The sequence below is a fragment of the Durio zibethinus genome, chromosome 20 (genome assembly GCF_047325235.1).
Source record: "Durio zibethinus cultivar Kanyao isolate XHJ-2024 chromosome 20, ASM4732523v1, whole genome shotgun sequence".
Lineage (NCBI taxonomy): Eukaryota > Viridiplantae > Streptophyta > Magnoliopsida > Malvales > Malvaceae > Durio > Durio zibethinus.
In genome coordinates, this window is record NC_143181.1 from 4,568,136 (window position 1) to 4,587,199 (window position 19,064).

At 30.2% G+C, this 19,064-nt stretch overlaps 1 protein-coding gene and 1 pseudogene across 2 annotated transcripts; both read right to left on the reverse strand.

Annotated features, from left to right (window-relative positions):
* Positions 1-744: 744 nt before the first annotated feature.
* LOC111315579 (uncharacterized) lies at positions 745-16,752 on the reverse strand. Its single transcript, XM_089749387.1, has 11 exons — positions 16,075-16,752; positions 13,962-14,408; positions 7,985-8,144; positions 5,435-5,790; positions 5,216-5,356; positions 4,890-5,117; positions 3,953-4,160; positions 2,730-2,866; positions 2,157-2,237; positions 1,369-1,435; positions 745-1,281 (listed from the first exon to the last, which is right to left on the reverse strand). The coding sequence occupies exons 4-11, from the start codon at positions 5,749-5,751 to the stop codon at positions 982-984; spliced, it is 1,479 nt and encodes a 492-aa protein (XP_089605513.1). The 5' UTR covers positions 5,752-5,790; positions 7,985-8,144; positions 13,962-14,408; positions 16,075-16,752; the 3' UTR covers positions 745-981.
* On the reverse strand, positions 8,004-16,549 carry LOC111315131 (putative mitochondrial adenine nucleotide transporter BTL3; annotated as a pseudogene). The gene is made up of 5 exons (XR_016330715.1): positions 16,075-16,549; positions 15,950-15,971; positions 15,257-15,538; positions 13,962-14,408; positions 8,004-8,144 (listed from the first exon to the last, which is right to left on the reverse strand). The product of XR_016330715.1 is annotated as a putative mitochondrial adenine nucleotide transporter BTL3 (transcript).
* Positions 16,753-19,064: the final 2,312 nt, after the last annotated feature.

Consider the following 19,064-nt stretch of genomic DNA (forward strand, 5'->3'; position numbering starts at 1 on the left):
ACACAATTTAATCTTCCTATGATTGATGCAGATGGAATGGTGGCCAAGAAACCAGTGGCAATTCTAGATAAAAGACTAAGTAAGAAAAGAGGTAGAGCAATCACAGATGTTCTAGTACAGTGGAGTAACAATTACTCGAAAGATGTAACTTAGGAAGAATTATATGAGCTACAGAAAAAGTTTTCTTGCTTCAATCCTTGAGGACAAGAATTATTTCGAAGAGAAGGTAGTTGTTACAAGTTGAATCGAAAAAAAAAATCTTAGTTATCTAAGTCATTTAATAATCGTTTATATATATATATATTTCTTTTACAATTGGTATATATGAGTTAAAATCTAAGTCATTTATATATATATATATATATATATATTTCTTTTAGTATATATGAGTCTTTATTTTAACTATTTTGTTAAAAAATTTGACAATTGATATTACAATGATTACAAAACTATTACAAAAAGAAGTGGCTACAGGCGAAAATACAATTGCACTCATTTCCTACATTCTAAAATTTCTTCTTATCTCTCTTCTTTTCTCTCTTTTATCTTTATTTTTGAAATTTTAGCTACTAAAATCCTGAATTTTCACAGGAGAGCTTGAGCTGACAGTGATTCAATTGAGCAGCATCATAATATGCTTCTACATGACGATGAGGTTTAAGAAACGGCGGCCAATAGGGCTGCGGTTCCAATCAGGGTTTTGACTTTCTTTTTTGGTCTTTGTTTGGAGATCAGACAATGCTGTTTTAATTATAAAATTAAAGACTGAAAATTTCTTCATTAAGTTATAACCCGTGAAAGCTTTTGCCGATGTGATGAATCATAAATTCTATGTAATCTGTTATGCAAAATGCATTGCTATTTGCTACGTCCACCTCGGTGCTGTTAGCCCTATTGGTGCAAACAAATACTATTCATCATTCACGATGAGAGAATTCTCAGCTATAACCGTTTCTTAAACCCTATAGCCCGTCAAACTGCTCATCTGTTTTTGCAGCGAGGGGTTTCACATGGGGGCGGAGGCACACCAAAGACCCAATCAAGAACATCCAAGTACTTGGAGCGAAACACTTCTCTCTCCTGTGCGTAGCAGTGCATTATGATTGCTGTTGACAAGCTAAAAATTAACACATCAGCTCTCTTCAGATTCATCGACTCTGGCAAATACCCGACATCAGCCATGCATATAAAGAAGCTCTCTATGGCTCGTGCAAGGCAGTAGATTGATATCTCAATCCGCCTACTTTTCTTCTCAAAAGCCAAGGCCAGACCCGGTGGAAACTGCCCAATAACACACGCTACATAAGGAACCCAAAAAAAAAAACACTTTAGCTTATAACTCACATGATAAATTGGCAAGTCATTTACCGTTCCAATTACCACCATCGGTATGTTACATTTTCTGATAAACCAAAACATCAGGCAAGTCCACATCCTGCTTAAGAGTTAGTGGTTAGCTCAATGACAAAGATCAATATTTTCAATGAGCAAAATCTAAAAACTCAAGGTACAAACTAATTACAACCAGATGCAGTGATGCAGAAGTTGAGATTTAGAGTTTCACCGGATTCCAAAGTCAAAACTCTATATGGCCATCAACCGAAAATTTCAGTAAAAATTTTTCCCTCTGTTTTTCTCCAAGTCTTTTGCAGGAAATTATGAACAGTATTTACTATCCTTGTCAAAACCAACAATCTTGATGTGCTGACAATCAAAGTGAGCTTTGGAACAAAAAGAAAAAGACATTCAAAGTGGACTGCCACAATAGAAGCACAGAACCACTAATGAAGCTAAGAAATATTCAAAAGCCATCGATGGCATGTGAATGTATATGAAACAAATGATTGCTCATCACCGACTAAATAAAAGATTGTGGACCAATATGAGATACCAATCTTCATAAGAACAACCTAAGTATCAAAGAAAGGAAAAGAAGGAAAAGATTGGATGAAAAATTTTGACAAACAACAACTATGCTCTAGTTACTTTAATGGCAACACTAATCTCAATTACAATTACTTATCAAGAAAAGAAAACTTTAAAAGGGAGAAGTCTAAATTGAACTTGAAATACAATAGGAACGACTGATGTTGGAGAACAAATAGACAATGTTGTGAAAACAATGCATGACACAGTACAAATAACAGAACACTAACCAAGCAGATGTGCAATAGGAAGATAAAAATAAGCTTGATCTGCCAGTACCAATAATACTCTTTCCTAATATTGTGAAAGGCCTGCATTAAGGTCAAAAGAACTATGTCAGACAATAATGATAACATGAAGCAAGAGGCAGGTAAGGGGGGTGGGGGAGAGGACAGAAAGAAAGCAAAAGACTAGCACCAATTGGTTTCTATTAGAAAAAGATAAAGAAAGAACAAGACTACGGTAGGGTTTTTTCTGATGCTCAAATTATAAGGTACTTAAAACATAATTAGACGTATAATTCTTCCTTAACCAAAATATTATGAAGCAAATGTTTTGACAAGCGTGCCAAAAACTATAGTATCCATGTGCCATAACAAGCTCAATTTCACATCAAATTGTAAAAGGGCATTTACCTACTGTTCTAACCATGGAGGGCCTGAATCATCTAAAATCTACAACATATAAAGTAAACAAGTTTCTTTTTTTCAAATAATAATAATTAGCCAGATTGTAAGTGAAAATTTCACCAAATTTCAGCTAAACAGTCTTCAAGAAAGAGAAAAAAGTCAAACCACATTTACCTTTTCAAGAGGCCTTGCCGATGAACTATCAATGTAGGAATCAAATAAACTGGAAGATATACAGGTAATGCCCTTTTATATGCTTCAATAAAAAAGGTAACAACATGTGCTCTGCATGATTGATTCCCGTGTATCATCTGCAAATAGCTTGAGGATTTAAGCATAATTCTCAAAAGTAACTATATACTTTTGCCAGCAAACTACAAGCATTACTGGCTAGAGTGCTTGAATTCAAAGACTCTTCTAAACTTTCAAAGTTATCTCAGTAATTTAAACAGAATCACAAACAAAATGATTCCTGCAAGAGAAGCTAGTTTGTTTTAGAAATCAAGCATATTGCTTATGCAAGCACTCTAAGGATCTTATCATAAAGGGAACAATTGCAAATAAGATATGTTTGCAAGGCTCATAGAGACTGCAAAGAATGATCAAGTGCATCACATAGTTTTGTGTAATGGATAACTCCGGATTACATAGTTTTGTGTAATGGATAACTCCGGATGATAACTACACAATTTTTAAGCTGTCAAAAACACGTTCACCATGCGCTTCTACATTTATGAGTCAGCACATAATTTTGACAAGAAGACTGAAAAACTAAATTAGTTATCAAATTCTTAAGTTGCAAAGCAGTATCAGGCTGATAACTACACCAACAGAAGTCACAGAGCAAAAAAATACAAAGTTGTACATCCATGTTCAGACATGTGCTTTGTCTATTCAAATATCTTCATCTCTCTCCTACTCCTGTTTTCATAATTTCTGATAAAGAAGCACGAAGGAGAGTTTTTATCCCATAAAAATGATATTCATGGGATTAAAAAAGAATGAGGGAAATGAAAGGCTGAATGTCAGTTCACATTACTTTTCTTAACCAAGACCTTCTTACTAAGCTTTCTTCAATTCTTACAAATTATTCTATTCAATAGGCATCTAACTTAATCTTCATGAAGATATTAATTTCCATACACATCTTTCCTGATCGCAAAATGAAGCACCCATTTAATGGTCTTACTCAAGATATGGTCCTAAAAAATTAAAGCACAATAGTGAAGCCTTATTCATATTATGGACATTATGTAGGGGGAAAACGCTTTGCTATTATTGTTTTTGTTCCAAAGGAAGAAAGAAAGGAAACTGAAGAAGGAATGCATACTACGATTAAGGTATATACATTAGTACTACTTGGCAGAACAACAGAAAAGGAGAAACAAGGATCATACCGTACAGGGGACTTTCATGTTTGGATCTAATTTAATGTCTACTCCTGTTGCCTTGTAAAATTTTTCTATTTCTTCCAAATTAGTGAATGGAAGCCCACTTGCAAGCTCTTTTACACCATGCAGAAGAACATTATCCTTTCCACAGTGTTTTCTGAGAAAGGACTTATATGATGAGGGTAAACTATCTTGCTTCAGAAGGAAAGAGGACCTGAAAATATAAATGCTTCCACTTAAAAATTACACCCAAAAAAATAAAGTATATTCATCATCTTCTTAGGAAAATATATTGAGTAAAATTTTCCCAGATTGTGTTTTAGGATGCCATTACGTGTACAACTTGTAAAGCTACACAATGTCATCCAGCTCTTCTCAAATGATGCCTAAAAAAGTATAATGATCACTTACCTTTAATTCAAGCAAATATTTTCACTTTATTTTCACATATTTAGGCTTTTACCAACTTTTAGATTTAAGTATCTAAGTTCCTGCTATGAAGCCTAAGATTTAATGAACTTCTAACTATAGAGATGGCAAGGCAGCATGAAAACATTTGAATTTTGATGCCAGCTTTAACAGGTTGAATGAAAGTTAAAAAGACAACAACAAACAACAGAGTCCCTTAGCATGCTGATTAGATCACTCATGACTCATTTCATACATAGTCTGATATATTTTAGAATGCCTGCAAAATGTTACAGTATCACAATTTCTTTTTCTCTCAAAATCTTCCACCAAGGAAATTGTTAAGAGATTGGTAACTTAATCTGGAAGACTGGGTTCTTAATCCAGGATACTGGAATCCCAGGAGGCTTAGTCACCTAGTCTAGGTGGTAACTTCTACAACTGACAATTACCATGATCAACGAGAAGAATTGCACTAAAGTTTAATAGCAGAAAACAACAAATATAACCAAGAGAAGTTAACAAAGGAACATACAAAATTTGCGAAGAGGAGAGACACATAAGGAATATGTCACCATGCTTCCAAGTAAGCGGTTTACAAAGCTTCCCAAACCGTTTACTTTTTATTCCACAGCGTGATGCCAATACAGCAGCTCGCATGAGTATGTATATAGCCAAACTCGTATGCAGTGTATTAGGCCCAGTAAGAAGCATGGAAGGCCCTGCAACCAGTCCTGCTACTAATGCCCTCCATTTCGCAGTCCTGATTCAAAATTTAACACTTCACTAAATCAAACTCAAGTTCAAAAACATTTTCATTTTATCAATTAAAGATAGGAAAATTAAGATAAAGATCATTGCCTGTTATGTCCTCCGAGAGCACCAATAATTTCATCTACTGAAACATATGTACCGGAAAAAGTTCCAAGAAAAAGGCCGTATCTAAGTGTTTCCTTAATCGCCATAGAAATTGCTTCTTTATCAGAAAAGGCCTCAACTTTCCTAAATGAAGAAATTACTGCTTCATTATTCTTAAGCAAATTAAAAAGAAATGATCAAATTTTATTTTACAACAATTGCCTGGATTTTTTGCGCCGCAAGCGTGCTAGAATCGAGAAGAGAGCTAAGCCACCTTTAAGGCCAGCTCCAATTGAGAAGCCTTTAGCTGAAGCGACCACAATTCTCCGCAGCTTCTCCGAGTCCGTTAACAGAATCGTATCAAAACCAAGCACAGAGGAAGAATATGACGAAGGTTTGGATCTCGCGCAATGCGTGCAAGTCTCGTCATGCGATCCGGGGAGACCATAATCGGCGGCGCCATCGTGAAAACCACCATTCTCGCCGGAGGAAAAGGAGCAGCGACAGCCGTTAATGGCTCTGTCGCCCGACGGCGACATGGCAGTGAGCTAGGGTTTTGCGAGCCGGAGATACCGAAGCTTGTTGGAGAAGGAAAACAACAAAAGATATATTATTTCAGAGCCATCCACGGTTGGTGGGAAATTAGTTAAGAGTTTCAACCTTGGTGATTAATGCACACCATATTTTTCTAATAAAATTATATATATATATATATATATGTATATCAAATCTCACTCAATCAACAAGGCCATGTGATTTGCGTCCATTAAGCGGATGGCAAATCAGATCAGAGTTTTTCAAATATAAAGTCACTACATTTTTACCCGTACAAATGAACAGACGTTTTATATTTATTATAATATTTTATTTAATTCATTAAAAATTTACATAAAATTTTTGTACGTTCAAAATTTTATATTTATCATTAAATATTTATATTTTCCTTTTTATTTTTAATTAAATTTATATATTTGATATTAAAATCTTTGATTTGATTTTTAATTTCATAAATTAAAAGTACAAAATTTTAAAATAAAAATATAATTTATCAACAATTTTTAAATAATTTTTTAACCTCCATTATAATTTAGAAAAATATATTAATAACTATTAAAATATTAAAATATTTAATTAAATTCATTTCATAAACTTGATTGCTTAATTGATAAAAAAGAAAATTTTGCTATGTAAAAAATATTTACATAAAATCCAAATGTAGTAACTGTTTATAAATTTCAAAAAATTATAAAAAAAAATTGATAATTAAAATAAAATATAACTGAAATTCAATAATAAAATCGATCAAAAGATTAAAAGAATTTTGAATTAAAGATAAAAATATAATTTAAGAAGTCGAACCGAAAAGAGCTCAACAAATTCTAAATCATTTTTCAATCCCCTCAACATTTATCTTCTACATGGGTACATGCACTTATGATTAGAAATTTCCATTCATTATTAAAAAAAATAAGAAAACTTCAATTTTAATTTTTTTTTTCACCATAATAGAACAGAATTTAGAGTAACAATAATAGAACAGATATATATAAACCAAAAATTATATGAAAATCAAGAAATGAAAACCTTTTTAAAAGTAAACCAGATATTCAAGGAAACAAAAAAAAAAACACTTCTTTTTTCTTAAAAGATCCATTTTTTATTTTTATTGATAGTATAAATCATTGTAAAAAGAAAATAAAAATAAAAAAATTTAAGGGAGAAAATAAAGTCTTCAAAAAAAATGAATGAAAAAAATACATTTAGATGAAGAATTTGAAAAATATTTGAAATGGAAGAAGAAAAAAAAAGTTTTAGATAGAATAGAATAGTAAAAATCTATTTTATTTTTAATTCTATATCAAGTATTTTAAAATATAAATAGTTGAACATGATTTTATATTTTTATTTAAATAGGTGTTTTTATCTACTTATTTAACTGATATTTTTAAGTCTTTAAACCAAAATTTTTAAATAATAATTTATGCATACTTTTATCAATTTAAACAAATTTAAATATTTTTAATAGATTTGAATAATATTAAATAAAATAAATAATCATATATTCTTTTATTCATTTTCAAATTAATATTTGAATATTTATTATTCTTTAATAATTTAGTTTAAAAGTATTTTATATTTGATTATTTTGACAATATATATTATAATTATTTACTATTATCTTATGTATCATCAAAAAATTAATTGACCTAAATATTGATGTAAGCAAATCTTATTATATTTGTATGCTATAATATAATATTATATATAATTTTTAGAATTTGAAACATAAATTATTCAAATGAGTGATGACAGAATCTGCGAGCCCTCAGATCATGCGCAACACTGACAGAGCATTGCTTAGAAGGGGAGTTCCAGAATAAAACTGAGTCTGTGGATGGGTTTTCTGTTTTTCCAATTATATTATAAGCAGAGAAAGTTTATGGGGATGGAAAACAAACACAAATCATGTGCCCGTCTTTTTGCCCGAATATGGTGACACGCATTTTTAAATCCTCCTTATTAAATGATTCAATGTCATTCATCAATGACATCATCACAGGTTGGCCCCCTCCAACCCCCAATGTCCCTACCAAGGGCCTGATCTTATCCATGAGAGACAGAAATGAAAATGACAATCACTAGATTATATTATATAAATTATATAATTAAGATAAAGCTTTGAAACTATGAAAGTCAAAATTCTTGGATGGTAGATCAATAATCAAGAAAATAATTGAAGATATCAATAAAGTTTAAATGACTAATTCTTACCATTATGAATCTTTTGTGCTGTGCTCGTTTTATAGTCACCGTACAACATCTTACCAGTTCTTTTCCTGAGAGTGGGATCCATTGTCTCAATTCAGTCCACTTTGAGAAAAATCTTCATAAACCCATATATGAAATAAGTTATTGCAGCAGAAGGAAGAACCTGAAGATGAAAAATATCGGGGAAATTTAAAAATTAAAAAAAAGCAATGTTATAAAATTCCTTTTAATAATCATTATCACAAATACCACACAAGTAAATACATTCTGGGATTAGATTATCTAAGCAGAATATGGTTCAAGAAGGATAAATCAAATTTCAGCCATTAGGAACTTAACTTAGCATCAAAAGCCCCATATGGAAAAATTATAAAATAAAATTGCATAAAAAATTAAGAATAAAGTTGAACATATATTGAAACACTGTTAATAAAGAATTATATAAACATTTTAGATTTATATATAATTAATTAGAAGGTAAATTAGGAAACTAAATCTTCTTAAAAATTGATCCTATGATTGAGAGATTATCTATAATAATTTTTCATCCTTAATTCTAATGATACAAATACTTAATTCTAAAAATACAAATATAAATATATAAATTACAAGATTACAATCATCTGAAAATAAGTGTTTTTTCACACTCTTCTTCAAGATGTTGAATAGGTGTTTTTCATTCCTAGCTTGAAAATAATTTCTTAAAATGTTGCACTACTAAAACTTTTAGTCAACACATTTACAAGTTGATCTTTCGTTGATACATACAATGTACAAATTAACCCACTATCTAGTTTCTCTTTTATGAAATATTGATCTACTTCAATGTGTTTTATTTTGTCATGTTGCATAGGATTGTGTACAATGCTTATTACATATTTGTTATCACAGTATAGTATTATTGGTCCATCTCACTTGATCTTCAAATCTTCTAGAATAATCTTTAATCATAATAATTTACAAATTCCATGACCTATTACTCTAAACTCCATCTTTACACTTGATCTTACCACCATCTTTTTTTTTATTCCTCCAAGTCACAAGATTACCCCTTAGAAAAGTGAAATAGCTTAAAGTGAATCTTTTATCAGTTACTGAACTTGTATAATCCATATCTGTGTATGCCTCTACAACCAAACCCAATTTTTTTTTTGAATAAGATACCTGTCTTAGAATTGACTTTCAAATAGTACAATACACGATCGATAGTCTGTACGTGCACTTCTTTAGAACTATACATAAATTGACTTATTACATTCACAGCATATGCTATATCAGATCTAGTATGTGAGAGAGAGATGACTCTTTCAACTAATCTCTAATGCCTTTATCTATCTACAACAGCATCTTCATTAGTTTTTTCAAGTTTATGATTAGCATCTATAGGAGTATTTACAAGTTTACATATAAGCTTTCCAATTTTCTTTAAAAGATCCATCACATATTTTTGTTGCAAGATAAAAATATTATGCTGTGAGTGAGCTACTTCAATTTTTAGGAAGTACTTCAATCTCCTTAGCTTTTTTATCTCAAATTTTCTAGCTAAATACTATTTGAGATTCTCTTTTTTTTTTCATCCTCGATTATAATTATATCATTAACATTCACTAATAGAAGTGTGACTCTCCCTAAATCAGAATCCTTGATAAACAATGTGTGCTCTCTTTGACTCTACTTATATCTCATTGCGAACATCATTTTGATAAATCTCTCGAACCAAGCCCTATGAGACGATTTAAAGCCATATAAAACCTTTTTCATCTTGCATATTTTGTTTACTTCGAGAGGACTTCCAAATCCCAATGGACATTTCATATATATTTCTTATTCCAAATCACTATGTAGAAAAGTATTCTTTACATTAAATTATCGAAACTGCCAATTGTAATTTATAGCCAATGATAATAAAATCATAACTGTATTTATTTTGGCAATTGAAGCACAAAATTTCCTGATAATTCACTCCATAAGTTTGAGTATAACCCTTAGCCATCAACTTGATTTTATACCTTTCAACGGTACCATTTACTTTGTACTTTATAGTAAAAATTCATTTACACAAAACTGAATTTTTTCTTTTAAGCAACTCTGTTAGTTCTTATGTCTTATTTTTCTCTAAAGCCTCAATTTCTATTTTTATAGTTTGGCTTCATTTCTCACTGGATAATATCTTGGATAATATATTTGAAATAGAAATACTATTTAGGCTCACAAAAAAATTTTCAAATGACACAAAATTAAAGATTAGGTATAGTAGATATTTAGTACATTTTCTAATTCTTTTTCTAATGGCAATAGGCAGATTATAATCACTAGTTATAGTTTTAAAATATTCATGATCATTTTAAAAAATAGAGTTAAAAACTATAGTTACCTCATTTCTAAAGCAAGCTTTTCAGTTTCCTTTAAAAGATTTATCACATATTTTTATTGTAAGATAAAAATATCATGCTGTGAGTGAGTTACTTCAATTTTTAAGAAGTACTTCAATCTCTTTAACTCTTTTATCTCAAATTTTCTAGCTAAATACTATTTGAGATTCTATTTCTTTTTCATCTTCGGTTATAATTATATTATCAACATTCATTAATAAAACTGTGACTCTCCCTAAATCAGAATGCTTGATAAACAATGTGTGCTCTCCTTGACTCTACTTATATCTCATTGCTAACGTCATTTTGACAAATCTCTCGAACCAAGCCCTAGGAGACTATTTAAAGCCATATAAAACCTTTTTCAGCTTGCATACTTTGTTTACTTCAAGATGACTTCTAAATCCCAATAGAGCTCTCATATATATTTCTTCTTCCAAATCACTATGTAAAAATGCATTCTTTACATCAAATTGTTGAAACTATCAATTGTAATTTACAGCCAATAATAATAAAATCATAATTGTATTTATTTTGGCAATTGAATCACAAAATTTCCTGATAATCCACTCCATAAGTTTGAGTATAACCCTTAGCCATCAACCTAGTTTATACCTTTCAATGGTACCATTGATTTGTACTTTACAGTGAAAACTCATTTACACTAAACTAAATTTTTTTCTTTTAAGCAACTCTGTCAGTTCCTATGTCTTATTTTTCTCTAGCCTCAATTTCTATTTTTATGGTTTGACTCCATTTTTCACTAGATAATACCTTGGATAATATATTTGAAATAGAAATACTATTTAGGCTAACAAGAAAATTTTTATGGGATGGTAAAAATTTTTCAAATGACACAAAATTAGAGATTAGGTATAGTAGATACTTTGTACATTCTCTAAATTTTTTTTCTAATAACAATAGGCAGATTATAATCACTAGTTATAGTTTTAAAAGATTCATGCTCATTTTAAAAATAGAGTTAAAAACTATAGTTACCTCATTTCTAAAGTAAAGATCAAGAACTTGGATTTGCACTTGTTCAAGATCTGAAACTTTCTTTTTTGAGTACACTTGTAATTCCTTCATAGAATCAAGAACTATATTATCTTTTGTCACATCTTCTATGTTTGGAATGGGTTCAGACTCAAATTCACTATTTGACTTAGACTAAAAAGAAACATATTTAGACTCAAAAGAATTAATAGGTGAAAATATTGAAAAAGAAGACAAGTCAAGCAAAAAAAAATCTTTATCCTTATCTTCTATGAATGAAGTCTCCCTTTAAAGATAACGTTGAGTAAAAAATGATTTACTTTATTCAAAAGTGACAAAAAATTTTTTATAGGAGGATAATAGCACTTATACCCTTTTTGAGTTGATGAATATCTTACAAAAATGGACTTAGCTCTAGAATCCAACTTTTCCTATTATAATAATGAACATGAACAAATGATGTACAATCAAGTATCCTAGATGTGAAGTTCTTTGTGATATTAAAGTTGAGATGGAATTGTGAAAGCAGTTTCATAAAAGTTTTAAATCTCAAAACCTTAAAAGTTAACTTATTAATAATGTGTGACAGTGAGAACAGCTTTTCTCTAATAAGATTTGGGTACATTTGCTTAAAAAAAAACACTCAAATTATGGCTAGTAAATGACTATTTTTCCTTTCTACCGCTCCATTCTGTTGTGAAATATTAACACGAGATGATTCATAGATAATTTTTTCTTTTTGGAAATAAATAAATAAACTCTGATTGAAATAATCTCTTGCATTATTAGACTTAAATCTCTTTATTTTCACTCCAAATTGATTTTAGAACATGTTTTTAAAGCTTAAAAACATACCATTCACATCTGATTTAGATATAAGTAAAAATATTTAAGAAACCTTAGTATAATCATCTATGAAAAAAACAAAACCCCTTGCACTATGAATTGTAGAGAGAGCCCATATGTCATATGAATCAAGTAAAAAATAGTAAAACTTTTTTTTATTCCTAATTGAAATAACCAACTCTATGCTTTGCAAGTTCACAAATATCACAATGAAATTTTTTAACATTTAATATTTTAAACAAATAAAGAAACATGTTTTTCAAAGTTCCAAAAGAAAAATGTTCAAAATGAAAATGATAAAGCCGAATTTTATTTTTATTGAAAGATTTTTCAGAAAGAAATGACAAAAATAAAATATTCTTGATATTACTTATATTGTTTGATAATTCAAGATAGTATAGTCAATCATTCTCCTTAGCAAATCCAATCCTTTTTCTCGAACTCTAGTCCTGTTGTTAGGGAGATAAGTCACACTTGGAGCTACGAAAGCACACCAAAAAACCCATACATATATATTGAACACCACTTAAGCCCAAAAGCTTAAGCTATTGGACTCTTGGGTCTTCATTGTATATATAAGACATCCCATTTAGATTTTTTTGTCATGTAAGATTTTTTACTTAAATGTTAACCTTATTCTAACAATCTCTCCGTTTACTTGTAAGTTCTGATCAAGTCCCACCTCCACTTCCCCATGTAAGCAAGTCCTATCAACACCTCCTTTGGGCCAGACAACCTTATGTCTTGGATAGTCTCAGTGCACTTTAGGCCCAACATTCAACCTTGCCTCTCTATGGGTCTAGGTTGTCTCAATGCCACTCAAGCTTGTACTCAATCATAGCACACACCCTTGCTGCCTAGGTTGTTTCAGTGCTTTTCAAGCTTGCGATCAATCACAGTCTTAACCTTGCATTCCATCATAGGTTGACTCAGTACATCGCCTTCTTTCTTAGGTATTCTAATTTCACACACTCACTGCATCTAAGTCGAACCTTTTACTCTAATATCAGTGTTCGAGCACATGAAGTTAATGAATGCAACCAATCTCCGCTCTGCCAACAATCTCCTCTAGCAACACCACTAGGACTCGAATACGTAACTTTTGACTTTAATGCCATGTGATAAAAATTAAGAAATAAAACTGTGTGAAAAACTAAGAGTAAAACTATATGTATATTAAAAAACTGCTCATAAAGAAATATACAAGCACCTTAGTTTATATACAACTAATTAGTAGGTAACTAGAAAACTAAATTTTCGTAAAATTAATCCTATAATTGAAGGATTGTTTATCCTAATTTTCCATCATTAATTCTAGAGATACAAATACTTAATTTTAGACATACAAATATAAATATATAGATTACAAAATTACAATCAGCTATAAATAAATGTTTTCCCACACCACATTTGATAGTAAGCTCAATATAACGACCGCATACCATCTCTAAAGATGACATCAAACATTATATTGTATTGCGGTGAAAAGCATATGAGCCACAAATAGTGGTGGAGGGGGGAACAAGTAAGATATCCCTTTAAACACTATTAAAAGATCAAATGTTATAAATCATATACATAAGTAGAAAATAATCAAGTTTATATAATTTCAGAATGGAACAGAAACATAAATGTAAGATGAACTCTCGTTTTCTGCTGTCATCTTTGATTGTTAACCCATGTCGCATTTATAAAGAGGTATAATTAGAATAAAGCTTCTGAGAAAACTTCCTGAGGATTTTATTAAAAGCTTCATATCCACTTACTTGTAGCAACCTGGGAATTAGCCCAGAACAGAGACCTGGAACTCCTCCATGCTCAACAATCCTCACAGCAGTTGCCAGTGCACCCATTTTGCTTGCCTGGACTAGCAATTACAACTGTCTTCTTGCAACTTCAGCACAAGTACCAGCAATAGCCCAATATGGTAACGTCCAGACTGGTCCCAACTCTAGCTGATCCAAAGCATTCAGTTCCTCCCCCAGCTGACTCATGCTCTGACTTCTTTTCCTACCTTCCAGTGAGTGCAGATAAGCTGATTTCAACATATCATACACACCATAGAATACTGCAGCCGAAGGTGCCATGCTTACAATAAAGGGCATTGGACCTTTGCATAGCGAAAAGAATCCCTCAGTTTGAATCACTTGGTGAAAAGCACCAACTACACCGCCTAAGGCTTCTCCACCTGGTGCCATTATCTTAGTTTGGATCTGTACAAATGGAACAGTAAACAAGTAGTCCGCATAGAAGACGAGTGGAGTGAAAGGGAGAAAAAGAAAGAAAAATTAATCAGCAACTGGAATGCACCAACTGGAAGCATGAAGGAGTTTAAGCGCTTGTAGGTTGCACACTAAGTGCTCTTTCATAAATATCAAAAGTATAGAACAGAATAAAATAAAGCATAAAAAAGTTGCTTTAAGAAGTTAATGATTATTGGGACAATTTCACAGTCAGTAAAAAGAGGTTCTCTCAAAGTGTAGCTAGTTGCAGTGAGCCTAGTATTTGACAAAAGCCTTCACAGATGAAAAACTTATAATATTTCAACGTTGTTCAGATATCTGCAGTTTTAATATCCCTTTTAGCATAAAATTCTCAAGCTAGAATCACGCTTTCTTTCTTATTTTATGAAGATCTCAAATAACACTTTGATTCCATGTGACATTATCATAATTTTAATAGTAAGATGTCCCTGGAGCCACTATCCTTCACCTTGATTGGTCAAAAATATTAGGCTGTACATCTTAAAGTATCAAGACTTAATCATGCTAGGCACGACATGACATTGCAATGACAATAAAGGGAAATTCTCTATAAAGTATTCTGCATTAAATAAACACTACTTGGCAAGAGTAGAAAAGCACAAAATACAGGTAAACAAGATTATCACGATGTTTGGTCCAGAACTAACATAGAGAATTAACAATCGACCATAAGCTATTTATAACAGTCTGCCCTATGTACAATATAGAAGCACATACACTTAACATGCTTACAAGAGTATGCTCAAATTGAAGATAGAATAATCAAAAGTGGAATGAAATCTTATGTTTCAACATACAGTGTCACGCGGTAAGCAGAGTATGGTAACGGTAATGCTGCAGCACCAGCCAAAAACCTCTCAAATCTGTGGTTTCCTCATTTCCAGACAATCTAAGCAATTGCTTCCTATACGTATGGTAAGCATAAAAATTCACAGCTTTAAATGGAGCTGTTCGAAGAATATTAATTAAGTTTCCTTTCCAAAGCTCAATTAATCCTTGCGTCATAGAAATCTTCTTATCAAGCTCAAATATATTCCTTTGTTGGCCACGAACTATACATATTCCAGCTTTAGGGTCCACTTGGATGCTATTGCACCCCTGCTATGTTAGGTATTTTTTGGCCTGAATTGCAGGGTAAGATGCATTTGGATAGCATTCCATTGCCTTTCTAATCTTTAATTGGAGGGAAAAAAATCCAGTGCTTCACTGATCCATAAGACAGTCAACTGTTCTATGGTAAAATTGAAATAAAAAAACAATTTTCAATTATAGCAATTTGCTGCCTTTGGTCCATCATTCCGTTGCCTCATATTCAAACATGATAATAGACTATCTTGGTTAATCTACTGTCATACCGAACTTTACCATCACCACCGCGATTCCAAAAAACACATATCTACAGCAATCTCACTTTTACGATAACTTATTTCACCGTTACTACTATTTTCAGTCTATCAGAACTAATTTCACTGCACATCCACGAATGAAACCTTAATTGGGGCAACAAATGTTCTATATCATTAAAAACAATAATTAGAGTGGAGAATTTAAAAAAAAAAAAAACATAGTTTCTCGGCAAATAGCACATGACTAAATTACAATTAAGTTAATTTACCTAGAAACCATGGCTGCGACAGCTCCAGCACACAAATGCTTGCCAAATGAGCCATGCTGGGCCAGCACGGCCCATTAAACTAGTTCGAGAGGGCCACGTCGCGTCACCCTAATTTCCTTTCGGCTACAGCTAGTCGGCTACTACTTGCCATTGGCCATTGCTTTCTTTTTTTACTCCATTTTCTAACAGAAATACCTTGGGTTCTGAAACAAGCCCATAATTGCTCAAGCGAACGAACATAAAAAAACAAGTCCTTAACCACAACCGCCTCACGCTTTTGCCTCCGAGCAAAGCAAGCCGTTCTTTTGGAAGCGGAAGAATCTTTAAAAGGGGAAATGAAGTCGATAAAGGAAGAAGGAAACGTGGGGTCGATGAATAAACATCTGGGGACGAATAAACTACAATCTGAAGGAAATGAATGGTGAGGTTGGCTCTCGGGGAGGGAATTTTTTTATTGGAGATGGAATTTGGGCATTATTAAATGGTGGATTTGGTGTTTGAGGGAAGTTTATCATTTTTAGGGGAGGAAGTAGAGAGGGGTCAAACGAGGGGTGGAGGAATCGAGAATGAATAGTGGGGTCATCAGCAGTGGCTTTGCTTCCGTCGCAGAACCAACTACATTACAAGTTCTTCCTCTTGTGTTGTTCTGCCCTTGGAGTTGGTTTTGTTCCTCTGATTGTTTTTATTATTACTCTTTTTCTTATTTTTATATAAGTAGCGTAATGGATAAAGGAACGCAAAATAATCTCACTTTTGAAATTTGCTTCCTTCTGAAATCTAGAATCCAATCATTTCATTCGAATTTGGAAAAGACAGTGCTTTTTAAGTTTTTATATTTTCTTTTTAAAAAAGATAGAATTACATTTGGATGCACCATAATGTCGTTTTGTTTTTAAAATTCAGATTTCATTGAATTATAAAATGGTTTTTACTTCTATTTAAAATCATGAAGTTTTCAATCAAATATATTATAATATAAATAAAAGAAAAGGATTAATTTATATAGTATAATTTTTTTAATTTTACATATTTTTTAATTATTAATTTTAATAAATTTAATAAATTAAATTAAATTTTTTAACTTTTAATTATCTTTCTCGTTTTTTAATCTATTCAAATTAAAAATTATAAAAAAACTTTTTTAATTTTGTATTATATAAATTCTATCCCTTCTAAATAAAATTTATGCATTAATCATTTTCTTATTTGAGTATTAGGTATTAGAGATGTCATCATACCGGATTTAGCACAGATTGTATTGTCCATCCCCCTTGCCGATTTGGATTTTGGATTTTCAACCCTATCATGTTTTCGTCCTTATCCATGAGTATGCTCACCATCTCTATCCTTATTCGGACAAGAGAAATCCTCCTTTGCATATTTTATATTTTATTATATAATTTAAAAATATTATTTTTATCATTTCACTTATTTAAATAAATTTTAAAATTCATGATATAAAATATATTTATTATATATATAAAACCAAATATTAAAATTATATTTAATATATAAGATTATAGTAAAATAAAATAATATTATAAATTAAATTAAATTATTTTATTTTATTTTATTTTATGTTTGATATATACAATAATTAAAATAAAATAATTTATTTATTTATTAAAATTATCCTTCTTAAAATTGATATAATTTGAATTATTAATATAATTTTTAAAAATATAATTAAACATTTAAATATAATCTCATTAATTAAAAATAATTTTTTCACTTAAAAAAATTAAATAATTTTTTATAAAAAATATTAATTCTTTTTATAATCTTTATCTTTTTTTAATATAAATCAAATATCATATATAATAATTATCCTCTTATCCTATTAATATTCTTTTATATTAAACATTATCTTAAAGTCTAAAAATAATTTTTCAAACTCATTCTTGTTGGAAGGAAAAAGAGAATTCTTCATAGAATTCAAGCAAAATTGACACAGATATGACACCACTTGCACTTGCTTGTGTAACATAAATTGCTTAGACATTATACATTTCTTGTCGTGATAATGTTAGCTACTACAATTGTTTTGTTTTTTTTTTTTTTTTTGTTTCTGTTTTTTTTTTGCTTAGAATGAAAATTTTATGAAATAAACATATTTCTTCATGCAGAATAAAATAGTCTAAGTATATGTCCCTGTGATCGGTTTTATTTGTTCAAGATAATAATTTTAAGATATATATTTTATGTGAATATGATAGGATCAAATAAAAAAGGTAAAATCCAGTTTTTATGAATAATAATTATATAAGAATAAGATACTGTTATCTCTTCCATATTTAAAAAAAATAATGTTAAGATAACATGAGACTTCGTTTGCCTTGATTTTTAAAAAAATTTGTAAAAAGAAATATATCTTTTTGCCCAGTTTTTAATTTTTTTATAATAGTTTTTAAACTTTTATTGGTTTATAAACATGTGAAATTGTGTTACCATTGTATATATTTTATTTTGATTCAAGATGAAAGATTATAACTTGAATGTAATATTTTTATCTAAAATCTTAACATTATATTAATTAATATTATTCAATTAGAGCTCAGTCTATTTTGAAAAAAATTATATATAATCTGTCTATAACTATGTAATTAGTTAATAGTATTTGATAAAATACTATATTCATAATTTTAATAATTAAAATTTAATCTTTAATAATCTCCTGCAAGTTCTTATAATAAATAAGAGTAATGATGTATTTTTTTAATTATTATTGTAATATGAGCATCGTCCATAATTGGACCACCCAAAAACAATCATATTATGGTTATCGAAAACGAATCAAATTAAATATTTCTGTTTCTCAATCTTTCTGATTTGCTTCTATCAAATCAGAGTGAAAAGATTAAGAAAAAAAAAAAAAACAATCATTCACAATCACTTTTATTACTGGTACCATAAAAATTCACAGATAATCTTAATATACTTGTACAAAAATAAAATTTGTTAAAAAATATAATTATTTTATATAATAATAA